This window comes from Copidosoma floridanum, unplaced genomic scaffold, assembly GCF_036245765.1.
Source record: "Copidosoma floridanum isolate Cflo_tuat_1 unplaced genomic scaffold, Cflo_Japanese_pri ptg000007l, whole genome shotgun sequence".
In the NCBI taxonomy this organism is placed as follows: Eukaryota; Metazoa; Arthropoda; class Insecta; order Hymenoptera; family Encyrtidae; genus Copidosoma; species Copidosoma floridanum.
Window position 1 is genome coordinate 12,008,594 of NW_028321884.1, and position 22,790 is coordinate 12,031,383.

At 36.3% G+C, this 22,790-nt stretch overlaps 2 protein-coding genes across 2 annotated transcripts in view; one reads left to right on the forward strand and one right to left on the reverse strand.

The window, feature by feature from the left end:
• Window positions 1-22,790, forward strand: part of LOC106636435 (uncharacterized) — a 250,834-nt gene that overhangs the window by 67,966 nt on the left and 160,078 nt on the right. The window lies entirely within an intron of this gene.
• Window positions 9,535-12,193, reverse strand: LOC106636448 (carboxylic ester hydrolase-like). The gene is made up of 6 exons (XM_014348842.2): window positions 11,900-12,193; window positions 11,167-11,826; window positions 10,938-11,103; window positions 10,526-10,867; window positions 10,333-10,459; window positions 9,535-10,267 (listed from the first exon to the last, which is right to left on the reverse strand). Exons 1-6 carry the CDS (start codon window positions 12,101-12,103, stop codon window positions 10,123-10,125), a joined length of 1,644 nt encoding a protein of 547 aa, XP_014204328.2. The 5' UTR covers window positions 12,104-12,193; the 3' UTR covers window positions 9,535-10,122.

The window sequence follows — 22,790 nt, forward strand, 5'->3', positions numbered from 1 at the left end:
CAGGTATAAATACAAAAATAATCATTTCAAATGACAAATAATTATATTATTTTATTTTCTATTTTTAGTTGCTTTTATTTTCGTATCATTGCAAACGTGCAGGTATTAGATTCCATGCTTTGGAATTGTTTTCTATAAGTGAATCATTATTCGTGTCAGTAAGTTTTATTTTAAATTGTCCTAAAATTCTACCACTAAACAAAAAATAATTTAAAAAATAGTTTAATTTATTATACTTATTTTTAGATGATAAGTGTAATCATATCGTATGTGGTTATGGTCCACAATATAGTTCAACTATATAACAATATTCAGATTAAAAAATGGACTGCTCAGCTAAAAAAAAATCCTTAAAAATGGAGTAAGCCATAGTTAACTCATTCGTACTTGAAAATATAGTAATATTACACCAATAAGTTGTTCATCGTGCAGTCATTAACAATATTTACTAACCATACGGAGTTTAAAGAAATGGTAATTTTAAATGTATTTTGTAAAAACAAGAAATAATTGAAGGGTTATTTATCAACTGTTTGTTTTTTATAATCTGCAAATGTCATGTGATTCATAATTCCGTAATCTCAGCTTGAAACATTTACATTTCGAATAAAAAGCTCTTGTCTAAGTTATTGTTTTTTTTTAGATTAGACATTTAATTTGAGACAATCGTTATCTTGCTTTTGACAACATCTATCTTGTGTCGTAAAACACTAATGGATTAGTTTAGAGTACTTTTGCATGTTGAGAATATAAACTAAGTTACGAGATTCTAAAACAATGTTGTCTTTATAGCAGTCAATACTTTCTTATCAATTGAAATAATTGTATCGTGTAGCACTAAATAAAGTAAATGTGACTAGTAATTTGTTACCGTGTATTATTTTTACTCCCTTTACAATTTTCAATATGTTGTAAATAAACTCTTATAATGTATTACACCAACAAATTTTTGGATATCCAACACAAAAGATTTTAAAGATACTTGTGTAACACATCATTGTGAATAAAACAATAAATTCTCTCATCGTACCATAACGAAGAGTTAATTACTTTCTTATATGAGCTCCTTATAGTTACTGTAGTATCATCGATGATACTAAGTATCCGCTATATGCTTCTACGGTGCTGCCCAAATTATTAATGATTTTCTGCGTTAAATGTTACATAGCAAATTAGTTAAAACAGCCATCGTTGACAAAATTTTTTTTAATTCTTGCAGGGATACGTCAGCCTTCCCTCTTATTTTTGTTTAAAAAAATGCTGTCGCATATCGAACCCTTTTTGTCAACATGTAAAGGTGTGATATTTTTTGTTCATGTCATCGACATAAAACAAAAGCAATCAACATTTCTGTGTCTACAAATATACTCTAATTATTCTAGCATACAGCATAGTACAGCTCAATTTCATAATTTAGTAGACAATTTACGAAAGTGCCAATCAATCAGAAGTTTCATAGTTTCAGTAAATTTCTACTTTTATGTCTTACTTGTAGAACCTAAATGTAGATGACTTTTTCTTGCACCTTGACATTACAGTAGGCAACGAAGTCGTGAATCGATGTACATTAATAAATGAAAAAGGAATTAAGAAGACATCGATTTTTTTGTTTTTTTTAGGCTTCTGTTCCTTTCGGGATACTTTACCAGAGTCAGTCAGCTTAGGACTTTACATTGACATCGTACGTAGTTTATCAAGTTTAAATCTAGTAAACGTATTAATTGTTTGTTTAATCATAAAATTAGATGTGTAAAAAGACTTTTTTGCATTAAATTAACTGCTAAAGCAACGTTGACTCCTACCGTTTTTAGTTGAATACTTCCAATGATGTTTCGTCAATTGGTATCAATATTAAAAGCAAAAAAGTTTAAACTTACACTCATAAAATTATTTTACTTTTGTAGTCGAATTTTCGGGACTACAACTATGAATTTTAACGAGATCCTGATAGAAAATAACAGTTTTAAGCGCTGGTCGTTTAATTATTCTTACACTGGAATAGCATATAGTATTTGTTTATTGATAACGTTAATTGTATTTCAATACTTTGACCTACGAGAAACATTTATTTATTCTTTTTTACATGATGGTTATAATGAATTTTTATACTCAATGTTTTCTATCGCTCTTTATAGGGATGTAATTATGTACGTGGCTTGCAATATAATTATAATTTTATCAATTGTCAAACAAAGAACTGCGATTATTATATTTACGAAATTTAATGTAATGAAAGAGTTAGCGGGCAAATTGAAAAGAAGCAAAAATTCTCGCAATTGGTCATTACACTACGGAAATTTGTTTTTGTTTACAATTGTAAAGTATATTCTACAAGTGAGTTGGATGGTTTATTCATATTATTCTTACTCTTATCCTTACATAATTCTAATTTTTATTCATAATATAATAATTGACATGACCACGCTGCAATACATATCTTTTACTATCTTAATTCGAATCTTACTTCAATTAATTTGTCATAACTTAACAATTAATTTTAGAAAATCTAAAAACCTGTTTAAAATTGAATCATTCAATTGTACCAGCGAACAAAAAAAATTACGTACTGTTGCAAAATTACAAAAAATTTACAAATCATTGATCGAATCATCCAAAGATCTGACCCAGTTATACTCTTTACCAATTTTCTTGTGCGTTATGGTATATTTTATTGTGACTCTGCGTAATTTCTACTATGTACTAAATATGTTCGCTGTTAATACAATTACATCAATAGATGAGTTTATTACCACATCACAATTAATTATGTCTCTTTTGGATGCTGTAATGATGGTTTTTGTATTAGCAAAGTCTACTGGCTCAACAATTAAACAGGTAATATGTTTATAATTTAGAATATTTCTCTTAATTGCTAAAAATATATATAAACTTATTCATGGAATCATATATGATTTCGTAGAATGAAGCTTTTCACCGTACACTGATCAATTGTTTAATGTACAATGATAGTATGAAGGAAACAAGTATGCCGTATCAGGTATAAATACAAAAATAATCATTTCAAATGACAAACAATTATATTATTTTATTTTCTATTTTTAGTTGCTTTTATTTTCGTATCATTGCAAACGTGCAGGTATTAGATTCCATGCTTTGGAATTGTTTTCTATAAGTGAATCATTATTCGTGTCAGTAAGTTTTATTTTAAATTGTCCTAAAATTCCACCACTAAATAAAAAATAATTTAAACAATAGTTTAATTTAAAAAATATTACACTTATTTTTAGATGATAAGTGTGATCATATCATATGTGGTCATAGTCCGCAAAATAGTTAAATTGCGTAACAATATTCAGATTAAAAAATGGACTGCTCAGCTAAAAAAAAAATCCTTAAAAATGGAGTAAGCCATAGTTAACTCATTCGTACTTGAAAATATAGTAATATTACACCAATAAGTTGTTCATCGTGCAGTCATTAACAGTATTTACTAACCATACGGAGTTTAAAGAAATGGTAATTTTAAATGTATTTTGTAAAAACAAGAAATAGTTGAAGGGTTATTTATCAACTGTTTGTTTTTTATAATCTGCAAATGTCATGTGATTCATAACTCCGTAATCTCAGCTTGAAACATTAACATTTCGAATAAAAAGCTCTTGTCTAAGTTATTGTTTTTTTTTAGATTAGACATTTAATTTGAGACAATCGTTATCTTGCTTTTGACAACATCTATCTTGTGTCGTAAAACACTAATGGATTAGTTTAGAGTACTTTTGCATGTTGAGAATATAAACTAAGTTACGAGATTCCAAAACAATGTTGTCTTTATAGCAGTCAATACTTTCTTATCAATTGAAATGATTGTATCGTGTAGCACTAAATAAAGTAAATGTGACTAGTAATTTGTTACCGTGTATTATTTTTACTCCCCTTACAATTTTCAATACGTTGTAAATAAACTCTTATAATGTATTACATCAACAAATTTTTGGATATCCAACACAAAAGATTTTAAAGATACTTGTGTAACACATCATAATTACACCTATCAATGTAAATGAAATAAATTTTTTCATTGTACCATAATGAGAAGTTAGTTACTTTCTTATATAAGCTCCTTATAGTTAATGTAGTATAATCGATGATACTAAGTATCCGCTATATGCTTCTAAGGTGCTGCCCAAATTATTAATGATTTTCTGCGTTAAATGTTATATAGCAAATTAGTTAAAACAGCCGTCGTCGACAAAATTTTTTTAAATTCTTGCAGGGATACGTCAGCCTTCCCTCTTATTTTTGATTAAAAAAATGCTGTCGCATATCGAAATACTTTTTGTCAACATGTAAAGGTGTGATATTTTTTGTTCATGTCATCGACATATAACAAAAGCAATCAACATTTCTGTGTCTACAAATATACTCTAATTATTCTAGCATACAGCATAGTACAGCTCAACTTCATAATTTAGTAGACAATTTACGAAAGTGCCAATCAATCAGAAGTTTCATAGTTTCAGTAAATTTCTACTTTTATGTCTTACTTGTAGAACCTAAATGTAGATGACGACCATATCTTGCACCTTGACATTACAGTAGGCAACGAAGTCATGAATCGATGCACATTTATAAACGAAAAAGGAATTAAGAAGACATCGATTTTTTTGTTTTTTTTAGGCTTCTGTTCCTTTCGGGATACTTTACCAGAGTCAGTCAGCTTAGGACTTTACATTGACATCGTACGTAGTTTATCAAGTTTAGATCTAGTAAACGTATTAATTGTTTGTTTAATCATAAAATTAGATGTGTAAAAAAGACTTTTTTGCATTAAATTAACTGCTAAAGCAACGTTGACTCCTACCGTTTTTAGTTGAATACTTCCAATGATGCTTCGTCAATTGGTATCAATATTGAAAGCAAAAAAGTTTAAGCTTACACTCATAAAATCATTTTACTTTTGTAATCGAATTTTTGGGACTCCAACTATGAATTTTAACGAGATCCTGATAGAAAATAACAGTTTTAAACGGTGGTCGTTCAATTACTCCTACTCTGGGATAGCATATAATATTTGTTTACTAATAACGTTAATTGCATTTCAATACTTTGATCTACGAGAAATGTTTATTTATTATTTTTTAGAGATTGGCAGTAATGAATTTTTATACTCAATGTTTATTGTTACTCTTACTAGGGATACAATTATTTATGCGGCTTGCGATATAATTATAATTTTATCAATTGTCGAACAAAGAACTGCGATAATTATATTTACGAAATTTAATTTAATAAAAGAATTAGTGGGAACATTGAAAAGAAATAAAAGTTTTGGTAAATGGTCATTACAATACAAACAGTTGTTTTGGTTAATGACTGTAAAGTGTATTCTACGAGTGAGTTGGATAGTTTATAGATGGAATTCCTACTATTCCTCTAAGTTGGTTCTATATTTTATTCATAATATCATAATTGACATGACCACGCTGCAATACGTATCATTTACTATTTTAATTCGAATTTTACATAAATTGATTTGTCATAACATAAAAATTAACTTTGGAATATCTACTAGCTCAAAATTATCAAGTATTGAATTACTTAATTGTGCCAGTGAACGGAAAAAATTACTTACTATAGCGAAATTGCAAAAAATTTACATGTCATTGATCGAATCATCAAAAAATATGTCCGAGTTATACTCTTTACCAATTTTTATGTGCATTTTGGTATATTTTGTTGTAATTGTGCGTAATTGCTACAGTGTATTAACTATGTTAACTGCGTTAACTGATAATACAAATTTAAAAATAAATAAACATGTTGTATTAACACAATGTATAATTTATCTGTTGGATGCTGTTATGATGGTTTTTGTATTAACTAACTTTACTACCTCAACAATGGAACAGGTAATATATTTGTTGTTTAAAATATTTCTATTTATTGCTGATAATTTGTAACCATTTTTATTCGATTCCACAGAATGAAACGATTAACCGTACATTGATTAATTGTTTACTATCCAACGATAGTACAAAGAATAAAAATATAGCGTATCAGGTATCAATACTAAAATAATCAGTTCAATTGAAAAATAATTAAAACATTTTATTATCTATTTTTAGCTCTTACTATTTTCGTATCATTGCAAAAGTGCAGGTATTAGATTTGAAGCTTTGGAATTGTTTTCTATAAGCGAGTCATTATTTGTGTCAGTAAGTTTTAGTATTTAGTTTTTAAAGTCTCATCACAGAATATAAAATAATTTAATCAATATTGTATTGTATTACACGTATTTTTAGATACTAAGTGTGATAATATCATACGTGATTATAGTCCGCAAAATAGTTAAACTGCATAACAGTATTCAGATGAAAAAATGGACTGCTCAGATACAAGAAAATCCTTGAATATGGAGTAAGCCATATTTAACTCGTTCGTACTTGTAAATGTAATAATATTACATCAATTAGTTGTGTTTTGATAAGTAGTTTTTTATTTTCTAAATTGTATTGACTATTTAATCATTAACATGTTTTTCTAACTCCGTAGCACGTCTCTTTTTTTATTATAAAACAATCCATTGTAACGTACTTTAACCTATACCAATTAGGATTATCATTGAACTTGTCTTGCTTTTGGCAGCCTATATTTAGTGTCGTAAATCACTATTGGATTAGTTTAGTGTTTTTCTGTCTGTTGAGAATATAAACTAAGTTACGAGATTCTAAAACAATGTTGTCTTTATAGCAGTCAATACTTTCTAATCAATTGAAATGTTTGTATCGTGTAGCACCAAATAAAGTACAAAATGACCAGATTTTTAGTTCCCTTGTATTACTTTTACTCCCCGCACGATTTCCAATATTTTGTTAACAAATTCTTTTAATGTTTTACACAAATAAATTTTTAGATATCCAACACAAGAGATTTTAAAGATACTTGTGTAACCTAACAATGTAAATGAAATAAACTTTTTCATTGTACAATAATGAGAAGTTAATTACTTTCTTACGTCAGCTCCTTACAGCATACTTAAAGTACAATCGATGATATACCATTCACTATGTGATTCTACGGTACTACCGTTATTATTAATAATTTTCTGTGTTAAGTCTTATGGAGCAAAATAAGTGAAGCGGCCGTCGACAAAAATCGGCAAAATTTATTTATATTCTCATAGGAATACATGTTACCGTGACAAATGGAGCCACAGTTACAATCACGTAGAAAATAAATATTAAATACTTAATAGGTGCACGTATGTGAATAAATCGAATTTGCAAATACAAGATAAGTCTTTTATTACGATCGAAGATGTAAGATTTTTGACACGTTATTCTACGCTAGACGTGTTAAGTAAGTGAATATTGAAGGCTCATGTATTTCGATTTTGATTCCGAGCTGTTGAAAAGTAATTTTATTAGTTATCCTAAAATTTTACAATAGTTTTTTATCCAGTCAACACAATAAACAAGAAAGAATTTAGAAAGTCAAGCCGAATAACTGGTTACGCTAATGCACTGGTAAGGAAATCTGCCCATAATATATTGAGGCGGTGACACGATCGACGTACCCATTTCCCTTGTTGCTCTAATCATAGACTACTACCAAAGCTCTTGGGCCCCTCTATATGATTATGTCTTATTTGCCTCAGTACACCACCATCACTAATTATTCGCATTCCATTATGTGCAACCTACCCGTAGATCGCTATAGAAAATGTCCATCGGTGGTTTCACATAATTTTACTTCTATTATGCTATAATCCTTGAGTTTCGTTTTCCAAAATTATCAATGTGCGCATGTACATAAGCTATGCAGTTGTTTTATGATGAGATTCAAGTGATATGATCATTTTGATACGATTTGTAGTAAGCAGTAATACAATTTTCATGGCCTTCTTTTTCATTGGAGGAACCTAGCCATCGATTTGTCAAAATTATTCCACAGTCAAATAAAACCATTGGATTAGCCAACAACCTTTGTTTTACATAAATGAGTCAATGTAGTTCGTAATCGCAGAAGGATCTTCCACTCTCTTGAACTCCTCACCCTTCCCCTCGACTTAACAACGAGTGTAAAATTTCGTTGTCGCATTCAACGGACCACCAGTGATCGAGAATCCATACTACAAGCCAAAAAAATATAGGTACACATCACCTGGAAAGAACACCAACCATAAAACAATATTCAGCCCGGCACTCTTTTAAAAAAAGCCGAAAGACCGTGTACGTTTCATAAGACGGAGGTCCAAGTGATAACTTTGGCATCAAAAACCCTTTGCTTACAGACGGCGACGACAAAGGGACTCTTTTTTCATTTGTAATACTTACATGCGTTCCGTGTGTAGTCCCGTGATGTGGTGTAGTACTACATCGTGGAGTATTGTCTACGTGCAACACGTGTTACGGCTGTCCCTTGGCGAATATTTTCTCAAGTCAATGCTACATGGGTGCTTTTCGATTACAGCCAAGAGCACGTATATCTGTACGTAAGGGTCATCCGACGCGCTGAAGGTGACGTGTTTTTATGAACTATCACAAATATATGTTGAATTTGGACTCTCAAGGATAAATTTGCATAATTTGTGTGCTTTGGCGTTGCGAAACGAGTCAGTTTGTAGATGACGAAAAAAAAAAGATGTGACTGAAAGAAACAATTAAGTTTCCGATGAAGTTTCCTGTGTATGATTGAGGGAACATTACCGTTAAATTGTATTGTGTCAAGAAGGTGTCGTGCAAAATACAAAAGATTATTTTGTAAATAAAAAAGTAACATTGACGAATTACAGAACGCAAATTTTTATAATTTATACAAAAAAGACCATAGAAACTATACGGAGGTAGATTATGCATTCTTTCATTTCAATAATTTCACTTGTGTCTCTTTCAAGCAACAATATTTTAATCTACGGACTCGCCTCGAGAGGCAACACACACGCAGCTACAAGAGCTACAAGATACCAACTAATCCCTGTAAGCTGGCATTTCTTGACAGTGTCGTTTTTCAGTTGCATCAAGTTCTCTTATCTGATGGTATGATTTCAAGTGCAGCATCGCATGTGCGCTCGGAGAGTCATGCGGGGATTTTTTTTGTGCGTTATTCTTTGTCCGTGCTCTCAGACAACGTGTCAGATATGCTATCTCGCCAAGATAAGATGGCTTTATACGTAGCAAATTCATATGATTTTTTTTTTTGATCCTTAATACCAACGTAATATAATTGCTTATAAATTAAATAACTTGCAAGTGATTTTTTTTATTCAGCAACCAATCAACTTGTATTATTTTTTGCACTTTCATTTTTAGTTCAAAAGAGTTCTTTGTAAAACTGATTTGACGATTTTTGTATTACTAGCACGCTTACTGTCATTGATTTATTTATATGTATAGTAATTGGTTTGACTCATCGGAAATTCATTCATTTATAAAACTAATTAAACGCAAAACAAGTGCATCCAAATATCTTGACTTTGAAAATGAATCAGATTCATAACAGTTAAGCAGAAGGTGAATTAATCGAGTCTGGAAAATTTTAATGAGCAATTTAGAGGAAAAACCAAATTGAGAGTTGATTGTAGTATGATTTATTTATGATTAATTTCAGTGCTATATTTACATTATTAAATATTATTGAAAAATTTAAAGAGTGACATGGTTCTTGTACAAAATTTTTTTTGAGTTTATTTATATATTTTACATGGTTTGATGACATAAAACGTTAAGTGCCACTCCAGCGTAAATCTCACAAGTTGTTCCGTGCCCGCACTTCCGAATGATTTACGATATTTACTCAGCGAAACGAGCGCAAATCAACGAAAGGGCCGTCCTTTTCCTGGTAGTCTTGGATAACTCCTAATTTAGAGGCGGCCCCCCCGTTATTTCTTCTGCCTTCGACGAGGCCTCGGTAAAGGGCGCAGAGCCGAAAGAAAAACTTTTCAAATGACTTTAATGGCTCAAGTTTTATTTTAAATTGCCCCATTCGTCTTCGAGATTTAAATTTCACACGTCAGGCTTTTTTATTACTACTATTTGTTATGACGACCGGCATCATAAACTACGTTTCTTACGTTTAAATATTAATAGGGACATTTTGTATTCCTAAGTTTAAATATAAGAAGGATGGAATTGTTTCTTTTTTTGTACATGTTTGCTTGTACTACAGGCCTATGCTTTCCCAAAACTTTATTTCTCCCAAGTTATCGTTTGTTTCCATCGTGAAGTTTCCTGGTCCAGATATGTGCATGTAACTAAAGTTTTTGGAAGGATCCAATCTCGGCCACTCAGTTTCTAAATTTGGTTCCCTGGAAAAATTCAAAATTCCAAATGCAACGGACCAAAAATCACTCGCAGAGTTGAATTCGCTTACCCAGTTCGAGCGACCGATTCCCAGTGATTGAGCATGTATTTTAACATTAGTCTGTCGCTTGGCGTAGTGGTAGGGTCCATAAAGTCATTTTCGAGCACCAAATAAACGTCATCGTCGTGGCTTACACCTAAAATTGACGATACAACGACATGATTGTAAAATCATGAGGTTTCCAACGTGTGTACAAACTCACCCAAATTCTCAGTCGAATTGGAGAAGTAATCACTCGTACTGTGCGCGGCTCTGTAAGTGTAGTGGTAAAACCAAACTGGGCTCTCGTGCGCTTTTGCTTGGAATTTTGCTGCTCTGATCGAACCGGTCGTTATCTGATCATCCCCAGCCAAGTGAGTCAAGTCTTTGATGGCCTTTCGGTCCGTGGTTATTGGTCTGTCGCCGAAATAATGTCGCTTGGCTAAATTTACGAGTTGGCTGTGCTTACTTTTGGGTATCGTGTTCGGATAATGCAGCATAATTGGAGCTACGCTCTCCCAATGGGCGTCGGTATACGCCATCAGATTGTCTTTCAAAGCAAAACCTGCAAATCGAAGAAACGAATTTTAATGGCAAGTGGTAAAAAATACTTAATTCCACGTGAAAATACCAACCTCCTGTTATGTAAAGTCCTTCCTCGCTAACGACTCCCGTGATCCATGGCACGTCGTTCGATTTGCCCTTTTGGATGATATTCGTTGGTGAATCGTTAATGAAATAATCTCTGTCGATCTTTTCAGCCACCGGTGGAAACATGGCGTACGAAAAGTACAGTTTGGACTAGACGAAAATGGGACGAATTAGTAATCAAATCCCCTAGAATTGCATCCACATTTGACGTACCAATAAACGTTGCACAGTCTTAGCCATGTCGGTGGCGCTGATTGTTTTCAAACACCGCACCATATCTCGCGAGTCGTCGGTCGGGCAATTTAGTGCCCTTGCCAAAGTCCTGGCTGTTTCGGACGTGTCGTGATTGTAAGCCCATCTCCCCAAAGCCGTGCCGCTGAAGGATATTCCATGGCGAAACAGACCTGCACTCATCGGTGACAGATAATGGTAGTGGACACTGGCACCTCCAGCACTGACTCCCATGAGGGTAATTCTATTCCGATCTCCGTTGAAGTAGCGGATATTGTCCGAGACCCATCTCAGAGCCATGGACTGATCCTTGAGGCCCATGTTGCCCGACACCACGTTGTCCCCAGTACTGAGGAATCCAAACGGCCCGAGGCGATAGTTTATGGTGACCAGAATCAAGTCTTTGTCCATCAGATACTTGGGTCCGTATTTTGTTGAAGTGCCGTATTGGAAACCACCCCCGTGTATCCAAAAAATCACAGGGAGCAGTCCTGGACTGTTCACATTGGGCACGTAGATGTTCAGATACAAGCAGTCCTCTTTGCCTTTTACCAAATTGTCTATCGTGTGGTATTGTACACAGTAAACTGGTGGTTCGGTTGCGTTGATGACCTCAGGATATTTGGATATCGACACTGGGGGCTAAAAGTAACAAAAAAATTGATTACTTTCACGTCCTTAATACAGCGATAAGATAACTATTTTCTGGGCTCACCTGAAATCGAAGCTCCCCCGTTGGTGGCAGAGCATAAGGGACACTTTCGAAAGCAGCGTATCGACGTCCTCGAGCGGACGACTTGTAGAATCCGTTGATTTGTCCCAGTGGTGTTTTTGCAAAAGGAACCTCGGATTGCAAACACGAGACACCGGTAGCAATGAAAATAGTTATCGCCAAAAAACACCGTACTTGGCAGTTCATGTTGATCTTTATGTTTTTCTCAACTCTCTACTTGCTCGACATCCACAAACCCGCACGCGAATATTTCACGCTGCGATCTGACGTTGCACCGCGTACCTCTTGAAGAGTACGATTTTAAACAATGTCGGGTATCTTATACGCAACGTTTTATCACGTCCAGCCGATAGCATCGAAAAATTCGTACCAAAGATAGCAAACGACGGCCTGCATTTCCTCTTTCTTATCGATCAGACCGCATCTTTGATCGATCATATATACCCTGCGTAGAAAAAACACGGCGATTCTATGAAACCATCAAAATGCTAATAAAAAAGTTCATTTACACTTTGACGTGTAGAAAAAAAAGATTGGAAACAATAATCGGTCCTCCTCCTTATCTCCCCAAAAAATATTTCGTGAAAAAAATAAGTGCAAAATAAACCGCGAGCGATCAATCAACGGATTTCCTTAAAAAATTGATTTCATCGGTGGATCCCAATGGCCACTCGATCAAAGTCCCGGTGATGCTCAAAAGTGTCTCGATTTCTCCCCCCCCACGCGCAATCTCCCACAATGCGATACAAAGAAGCGGCAATCCCAGCCCCGCGTCTGCCCCGACTGGCAGGCTTAGCACAAAGAGGAGGAGAGAGAGGGACGTCGATGGACTTCTTAATACGGCTGGGCTTCTCATTTTTCATTCCAAAGGAAACTCAGTGATTTTTCATTGCAGCCCGTGTATACGTGGGTGGGGGTGGGGGGTGTCCCGCGCGAGACACAAAGGGAAACAAAAGGTCGGCCGCGCGCGAGAATCGGCCCCCGCGGAAAGGGAAAGGACCGAATTGCAGTGCTCTCTCTATGTTGCGGATCGAAGAAGGAAAAAAAAGCCGCCCCCTTCCTCCCTCGCGCGGATGGAAATGGAAAGCGAGACTCGCTCTGAATTTCAATAAGAGCCGCTTCGTGCTCGGAAAGCCCTCCCAAGGAAACTCGATGTTGGATGTATACGTATATACGCGCATTCTTCCCTCCTCTTAGTTTTCATCGAGCTGCTTTCCGAAGAAACTAGTCTTTTTTTTTTTTTTTTTTGTTCGTAGGGGTACATTGGTACACGCGGAGAGTCAAATGGCGGGCTTTTCCTTCGATTGAGACGTTGGCGAACAATTTGGCCAACCAATCGTACCATTTTCTGCCCATACCATATATACCCCCGGCCTATCGCGTTGGGTCAAGTTGGCGCTCGCCGTCGCAATTTATCGATCAAAAGCTCTCGTCCAGATTCTATGTCACTGATAAACGTGATTTATTCCTTACGCGCAATTGATAACGCCGAAGCACTTAAATCCAATTGGCATGATCGATTATCGGTATGGATATGTATATATATGTACTTTCCTCGTGCGTCCGTGCAGACACGGGGCGAACAAACAGCGCCGGGCAGATAAGGCCGAATCAAATCCGATCCCACAAATCGCTTGCGAGCCATACCCGCGAAACAACACGTTTCCGTCGCGACAAAGCCGTCGGAAGACGTAATCCGAAAAGGGACGCTTGTATATATATATATATACACCCAGCCCACCCTCGACGCCACTAGTGCTGTCATTATCGCTCATCAAATCCTCTTTTTTTTGGGGGGGAGGAGAGCATCTGGTTCGCTCCGCAGAAATCACAGCGCTGCAGGTGCTTATGATTTCGGGGACGGGCACGTGTATATTACGGAGGAGACGGAGAAACTTCTCCGGTGGCCGTTCCTCAGCCGGGGGGGGGGGATTAAGACCGTAAGTCCCCCTGTCGAGCCCCAAAAAAGAAGAACAAGGCGCGGAGTGTAGCGTGGGGGTAGGGGGTGGAAATTAATGGCACCCCCCGACCCCTCGAATTTTTCCGCCCCCTTCTTATCTCGCTTACGGTGTCTTTCTGTTCCCTCGGCTTTATCGCTTTCCACCCGGGGCCTTTCGTTGTGCCTCGTCTATATACAGTCTCTCCTACTCCCGCGTTTTTCATTTCCCGACTCGCGGGGATTCGCCGAATGTATATTTCTCCGTCCCATGGCGGTGTGGCTTTTTTACTTGGACGCCAAAAAAGGGGAGGGTAGAAAAAAAAAATCCCACGAGGGAATATCCCTTTCTTTCCGTTCCCTCGGTGTCCTTACCTTTGAATATTTATTATGGCCAACTTTCGCGGCAGCTACGACGAAAAGAGTATACTCTCGTCAAGGGTTCGGCTTGCCACCCGGTGTGCTCATTTTCCACGAGATTTGCATTGCTCCGCGCCATTTGCATGGCTTTTTTTATTACCTTGTAAACGAGAGCGTTCCCCAGCCATGGGGGTACAACCTTTTTTTTTTTTTTTAAGGCTTAACGTTGTTTACACCTTGCCTATAGTTTGAGCGTAAATTTTTGCTCGTGTGCTGATTTTTGATGTTTTTGGGCCCAGTAATCAGAGACTCGGTGTAGTTCCTTGGTTGCTTTGACATTTTGCATGTTTGTGTTATACATGTATTAGCTGTGCCATCTAAATATTATTGCTCATTGATAAATTGTATTAAATATTTTAGAGTATTACCATCTTCTGTAATTAATGAATAGTATAGAAATAGCTGGGTTACTAAAGTAATAATTTTTGTTATTTTTTTGTTTCAGGTGAGTGTGCAAGTATTTTAAAAGTGTTATCTTGTCAATTGATGGATTATTGTGGTGAGTTTAGAATTTTCACACATTTGTACGATTTCTTCTTATCAACAAGTTAACGATAAACGATCTTTAGCTCAGTTTTATGGTATTTTTTTTTTTTTAATGCAACATTGTTAAAAGTTCGTTATACACAAATCATAGAACATGTAAGATTAAAAAAGTTTGATAAACATTTACTAATAAACTTCACATTTAGCATACGTCGATCAGCAACAGATATAATCAATACAAAATATAGAAAATATGAAGCACAATCTATGACAGGTGATACAGAGAAAAATTAACTTGATCGTTGAAACAATTAAATTGATTTGTTTTTACGTTTTTCCCATTTCTATTGTTGACGTTAGGTTAAATTTAAGTCTCTATGTTGTATCACGTAGCAGTATATTACTATTTTCGTATAAAAAATAGTTGTAAGTATCTCTGTTTATTACTAAAATTCATATTACAAAGAGAAAAGTGACAGAGGTTAGTAGGGCATTTTTGACGTGCCACATAGGATATCATTCAGCACATCGATTCGTAATGTCCAGTAGCTAACCATACTAGGGTTTCAACAAAGTCTCTTACATTGTAATTTTTCTTCAAAATGTAAAAGTAAAGTTTCATGTCGGGATTAATTACATAACCTTTGCGAAATAAAAACACCATTTGTTGTACATGGGTGTCTCAGTAGATAAAAGAAACCCTAATAACGTTCGATTGAAACACCACGTTCTCGTATAAAAAAGTTTTTTTTTTTTTTGCACTGATTTAAAGCTTCATCGTCAATCGATATCTCCAGTTACCGATTGGTAAACACAAAAATCACGGGATCCAACGATAACATCTTAATTGCGCAGGTTTGATTTCACCTGAGACAACAACTACGAGACTTGAGATTCGGACACGTGCTCCCTGGAGGAAGATTCGACTCGACAATAGAAATATTTTTCCCTTCCTGTTAAAAAAAAAAAAAAAAAAAAAAAAAGATCGAAAAAAAGTCTCCCCGTTGAAGCCACCACCAGCAAAGTACTCACGGGGCGTAGCCATAACTCGTACTCCTTGCACAGGGCGAATAATGAATTCATCCCGCGCGCCTCTTTGGAAATCGAGGCTCACTTTTCCAAGCCGATCGAGCGCGAAAGTGGTACCCTTATCGTCCCAAGAAAAGAAAGTGTATCCTATAGGCGTCGGGAGCAAAGAGAAGCACTTTCCCCGGGAAACCCGAGCACCGCAGTCCCCAACGACCCACTCGAAACAAGCGCGCCAAGAGAAAATAAAGAGTCCCTCCAAGACAACAACGAAAAGGAGAGTCGCGGAGGAAATCACCGCGCGTAAAATCGAACGGGGGAGGGCAACTCTCTCCTCCGAGGGGTGAGGGGCTAACCCGCTCACCTTCTTCTGGGAAAAAATAAAGAGAGACGGAACGAGGATAAAATCTCGCTCGAGAAGCCCTCGATCGCCCCGCTTCAACCTGTATACCCAAGGACCCGCGCTATTATCCAAGGGAGGAAAGGTGGGTGGTGCAACGGCTATGGGGTAGATCCAGAGATATCCTCTCGCGCGACGCCCAACATACGCCCGCCGTCGCGGCGTACCTACGGACCGGGGGGGAGGCTAAGGGGCTGGTGACAGATGCTCTGTATGCAAATTTGCCGGTTTCCCGGGGAAACCCCCCCGACGGTGACTCCTCTCTTTTGTGCGGGTGTTTGCGAGCTACCGACTCGACGCTCCGTCTGCATACACCCCTAGCTTGCATTAGACGACATTCGCGATTTTAGGCGCGTTATGGGTTATATACATACGCTTTGTTGTCGAGGCAAGGAGGTGATGAAGCGTCTATATTGCCGTAACGCGTTGGAATTTTGTGATGGGTACGGTTATGGCAGGTACCGAGATGCCCGTCTCGAGTGGAATTGATGGTATCGGTTGCAGGTGATGGTGCTAAACGATGGGGAGTTGGATTTTGGAAAATTCAAAGTCAAGACTGGCTGGTGGGTTTTTGGTTTATCTTGAAATGGGCTCTTCTGTAAGCTTCCGAGTTGAAAAGTGTCTCTAGACCTACGTAAAATTTGATTCTGATACTAGAAAAATGCGGGTGATGAAGATGGGTTCTGTGAGGTAATATTTAAATTTTGTGTATACGGGACTCATTGGCAGATCGGAATCTTTGAAATCAAGCAGTCAAGTGTGACCAGCTTATGATTACATCCACGAAACGCATTGCTAATGTTGCCATTAAAGAAAGTGACGATTAAACTATCAGGCCCTTGGTTATTTTGACGTGGATTTTAAAAAAATCAACACCACGGTATACTTTAGATTTTTTCTTTTCTTTTTGCTTTACAGTCTCCTAATGGATACGTTAAAATTTATTTCTTACATATCTGTGGGAAAATAATAGATTTAGGGTACAAAAATAATGAAAGTATTTGTGTTTCAACCAAAATAGGACAACAATGGAAGTAAGTTATTAATAAATATTCACGTAATTTTATAGGTTCGAATAGACGTTGGTATATAAACAAATGTAATGCACGTTTATTGATTTGATATCAATTTATTGTTTATATATAAGTAAATCGAAAAAATACTTTTTCGATATAGTAGAGACACATACATACATGTAACGATATCGTCATACAAAAAAAGTCATTTATCACCTAGTTCTTACTTTATAGTATTCATATTTTTGTTCAAACGATGCATTTGTTATTTCAAAAACTATCAGCACAACGTATGTTTTGTCTTTCTTAAAAACAAAGTACCAGAAATAGAAAAAAAATTTTGATAGTGTAGTGCATCATTTGAAAAGTATAGTAAAGATACAATAGAACATATTTCTGTAAAATTTAAAGCGGATTATTATTTATTTTAAATAAATATTATTTGTTTATATGTATCCGTGGTGTAGTACCAATTATACCGAATGTACCCCTAAGCATTATTTGGCCAGTAGTTGTATGATCATTCCAATCCAAAATGTAATGTACACATTTAGGCAGTGAAGGAGTAACATCAAATATGAAGTGATCCCAGAGTGATGGATGAAAAGTAAGTAAAAAAAAACACACATGTTCTAAAAACGACCACCATAAATTCCAGTAGATAAAATATAACTCAGTCAATCGTATTGCATTGGGAAATTAGAAAATTGAAAAACTAACCTGTAATGGATAGTTATACATAAATATTAGCTTGTCAGTGTCCCATAATTAAATGTTTCCATGGTAGCTATTGCAACATAAGTCAATGCTAAGTGAGTGCGTATAATAAATAAAACTATGTTACATTTTTAGTTTTTTTTTATACAGTTTTTAGGGCTATCAATAATGTATTTGATAAAGTAAGACCTTGTAATTTGGTCACATATCGAGAAATTTTATTGACAGATTGGGCCAGATGTTGGTTTTTTTTTTATGGAAAGAAAACACCTGCCAGGTCCAAACATTACCTGAGAAAATCTATTGTGTTTGTCTTCAAAATTGGAGATTCAGTGCTTTGGTAGCCTTGATGCTTCTTGTACAAAAAGAGCCCGAGAAAAAAAATCTAAAAATATTTTAATTCCTGATGAGGACAGGAAATCATCAAACGAACCAAATACGAAACCACCAAAGCCTTTGGTTCCATTTGGTAATAAAATATGAAAATACATCGATCACCGAGGTTTGAAATTGGTGGTCCAAAAACAAGCTCTTTAAATTACTGTACGGTAACACCAAAGAATTCGTTCCACCAGTTGCCTATATACACTGAATGCCCCTTTGAAGCGGTTATACACGCTTGAGCTCCCAACAGAGACCAATGAAACCGACGCGTCGGTGCAATAAAACTGTTCATGCATCAACAATTTCCTTTGTTTTTTTTTTTTTTTTTTTTTTTTTTTTTCATCCCTTAAAATAGAAGCCTCCAGTGCCTCCTAAGTAAGCGGATTAATTATGCAAAGGCAGTTTCGGCCCCGACACGAAATGCACACGCTGATGGGTATCAGCAGCTCGAGACTTACGGTTATTATTTTTAAATTAAACCCACAGGGGATCCGACCGCCCCGGTCCCTCCTCCTTCCTTCAGATCCTCTTGTTTATCCCGAGAGTCGTACAAAGGGAAATTCCCTCAACCGGTACAATACCGTTTCCTCAACCTCCGCGCCCTCACTTTCTCCACCCGAGAGTTTCGGGGTCGGAGTTGGTTTCCAAAAGCGTTAATTAAAACAAGACACGCCTGCATTTCTCCCCGGGATCAGCATCGAAGTCGGAGAAGCGGCAAAGCGAGGAAGAATAAAGGGTGGGGGAGGGGGGAGTTACCGTGTACCTTCTGGAATGCCCCGAACGACCGGGAGAGCTCGCCGAGAGACACTTCCGCGCTTCCCATTTTCCAAATGAGCCCCCAAAATCCACTTAAACCCCTTTTTGCCGCCCGGCCTCTGTCGCTTCAAGCCCATAAGGTATATATACCCGTCTCCCACTTCCGAATAAGCTCTTTTCCATTAGTTTTGATGATTGAAAATTACAAAGGTTAACGGATACGCCACGATTACGGAGGACCCGCCAGGCGTGACAATGACTTTTCATCATTTTCGTACGAAAAGAAACCTTGGCGTTTTTTCTTTTTTAATTTGCATCTTCGAAAGAAGTTACGGGATGTACCTGACTTTCAGGATAACCTATGGGAGGTGTGGGGTACGAATATATTTGTGGATTTATCAAAAAAAACAGATATGGAAAGTACACTTATATTGTGGTACTTGGTATATATGTATACGTTGTGTTGTTATCTGATGTATACATTGCACATATTATGGTAAATGGTATACGAAGCACCAACATTCAAGCCTTTCACGTTGAAGCTGTTTCCCGTTGCAGTGCACGCGCGTCCATAAACCATAAGAGGAACAGACATGTGCGTTGTAAGGGCGTCATAGCTGTGCCGTACTGAAAATAAGCTTCATTATATGCCCGAGAGCTTGCGCGAGCGTAGACTTTGAGCGAATAAGTTGGTGGTGCGAGCAGAAATTAATTTAATTAGGGGTTTCCGGTTAAATACTCATTCATAACACCTGTCGGCGGGCATTGTAGCTCGGCCGGGTGGCTCCGGCGTAAACTCGGCTGGCTTGTGATTTGATTTTCGCTCTGCGCGAGCGTGACTCTCGGATTTCCACCCTCGTCTTGTCAATCTCGAATTTAGAAAGGGAGAGAGGCGCGACGTGGGAGCCAAGGGTGGGCACGCGAAGGGGAGGAGGGCGGATGGTGAATCGTATTTATTAGCGGGAAAGAGAGATTTAACGCACGATCGACGACAATTGGAATGTGCGATTGCGCGCACTCACGCTGGAGAGTCATTCGACTTGGGTTAATCTACTTTTCGTGTTTTTTTTTTTTTTTTCACCCCCTCAAAGGTCGTGGAGGATACAGCATTTTTATGGGTTTTTTTTTTTAATCATTCATCTGTAAACTATTGTCGTGTTGTTCATATTAACTTTTTTTAAATACATTCTTATTCGTTTACGGGATCTAATATGTAAACGAATAAAACTTACTTTTCATGTTTTTTTTATCTCTAAATTCATGGAAGATAAAGTGTTTGTGTGTATTTTTAAAATTATTTGCCTCAAATTAATGGCATAATTTTTATAGTAGTTTCATTCTAATAAATATTGACCTGAGCTACCCTTATATACATACATAATGGATAAATTACTTTTCGTGTTTGTTTTTCCCTTCGCAACAAATGGAAACTCAAGTATCTGTATGTGTTTTTTTGTATCATTTATCTGTAAACTATTGGTGTATTGTTGAGAGCAATTTTGTTTAAACCAATTTGAATTTGTTCGTGGGATCCTACGTATAAATAAAAAGGCGTCATTCAATTCTTTTGTTTTTTTCTCTATTAATTTTTTCCTTAGAGTGTGTATGCATGTATGTTTTAAATTATTCATCCGTAAACAATTGGTAAATTATTGATACAATAATTTTATTTAAACTGATATTGATTTATTCATAGAACTCAATATTTAAATATCAAATGGTAAATCAACTTTTGATATGATGGTTTGGAATGAAAATGTTTTTCGATAGCATCGAATGTCCACTAGCTTTTTCAGCAATAATTTACTAGGGTTCTCTATATATCATACTTACATTATATTTTATTCTTTACAAATTTTTTTGCAGATAATTGTGAGTAAGATAAAACAGTTATAAGAAAAAAATAATAAAATAAGAATTTTCTTCTTCTTTTTCTTTAATACTACATTGATTTATTTTACATTGAAATTCTGTTCTTCGTAAAAAATACACATATTCATAATATATATCATTCGCTTGTCAAACATCGTTATGATATAATTAGAAAATGTATTATTTTGCTTGTAAAATATCGAAATTAAATTTTCAAATTCCAGTTCTGACACATGGGCCGACACTTTTATTTCATGATAATGAAATTCGATGAACATACGAAAATAACACTCACATGGTTATCGCAAGTGCCTACACGTACATTCCCGTTGCGCATCATCTCTCCCTTACATTATATAAAGTACCCGTCGCACACGTAACTCAATTCCCGCTAATCAATACATTCTCGATTCTCTCTACATATATATACCTGCCATCTCTCATTTCCTCCCCATATATATATATACGTATGCCTCCCTCTCCGTCATTGTCTCTCTGCACCTTTCTCTAGCCTCCCTCCGAGCCCCATCCTCCTCACCCAAAAGCCCCCGAGAGAAAGTGGAAGCCGCATGTGCGCCTCACGACGGGAGTTGATAGCACCTTCTTGGCTCTCATCCCTCCCTCCCCCCCCACATCTTTATCGTCACACGCGCGTTACCCCCCAACGCATAAAATGTTCCTCTCGTCTCTCGGATTCACGAGCGTCTCTCGTACATGGTACATACGGCAAGGGGTTTTGTCTCATCTTCGCCTCCACTATACGCGAATACGTATACACCGAAGGCTGTGCGTGCGGGTGTGCGCGCATATGAACGTTTCCGCAGCTGTGGTGGAGGCGAATAACCGGAAATGAGCACGAGAAAGAAAAAAATTTATGCATATATGCGTGTGTACGTATGTATGCAATATGTATGTAAAAAGAAAAAGGAAAAGCGAGAGGAGGAGCAAATGGAAGGTGCGAAAGCTCGCAGTTGTATTGTGTTGCGCCGCGTGTGGTGGCTTGGGATTTCGGGGGGGGGGGGGTCGCAAAAGATGGGAAGGATAATAGATTGCAGGTGCCGTTTCATATTTTTCTCTCTTGTTACGCGGAAGGCTACTGCGGGACTTTTAGTTTTTTTTTTTTCTTTTCGGGGCGATGATGGTTTATACATAGTGTCACACGGGCGAGATTTAGGTGTAACCCAAGAAGTAAAACGCCTCCATCGATACTTGTACAATGTGATTTGCTAAATTTCCAAAAGAGAATAATTCTTATTTAAATGATGGCAGCATGTATAACTACTCGTTTACAAAGTATCGTTGATGATCGTTGCTATCCATCATTAATGAAACAGCGTTTTTCTATGCAATAGGTGTGACAATGAATATTTTTCAGCAGTATCATCGATAAAACAAAATTTAGGCACTACCAATGTATGGGAGTGCCTTATCATTTTGTCAGAGCAAAAAGTGTAACTACTTAAATTACTTCTTAACAATTTAATCGACAAAAGTCGTTTCGAAATATAATTTTTGTAAGTCACCTTTTTAGACAACATGTTTAATACATAAGTTATAGATCTTTTAAATCATACGCTTTTTTGTATTAACCGACTTCATCCGTAGAATTTTCATAATAAAGTAAATAACGAAAAACGTTTTGAAATAGCATGAAAAATTGTTACTTTACATTCAAAGAAAGAGTACCTATTGATATTAAAACTCAGTTGGCTGTGATAACGGAATAGTATCAAAATAAAATCCTGTTATTCCAATAACACACTTTTTTCTCTGGCACCTAATATAGATTCTGCTTGCCTCACATGCAAGGCATGAGTTTAGCCACTCGTTTTTTTACCTCAAAAAACCGCTTACCAAACC

Bases quoted from the DNA above. Each gene is read 5' to 3' on its own strand.
- LOC106636448 (XM_014348842.2), bottom strand. From the start codon at position 12,103: ATGAACTGCCAAGTACGGTGTTTTTTGGCGATAACTATTTTCATTGCT. The intron at 11,104-11,166 runs GTACGTCAAATG...ATTTTCGTCTAG, and splicing joins AGACTGTGCAACGTTTATTG to TCCAAACTGTACTTTTCGTA. The intron at 10,460-10,525 runs GTGAGTTTGTAC...CGTCAATTTTAG, and splicing joins CAATTCGACTGAGAATTTGG to GTGTAAGCCACGACGATGAC.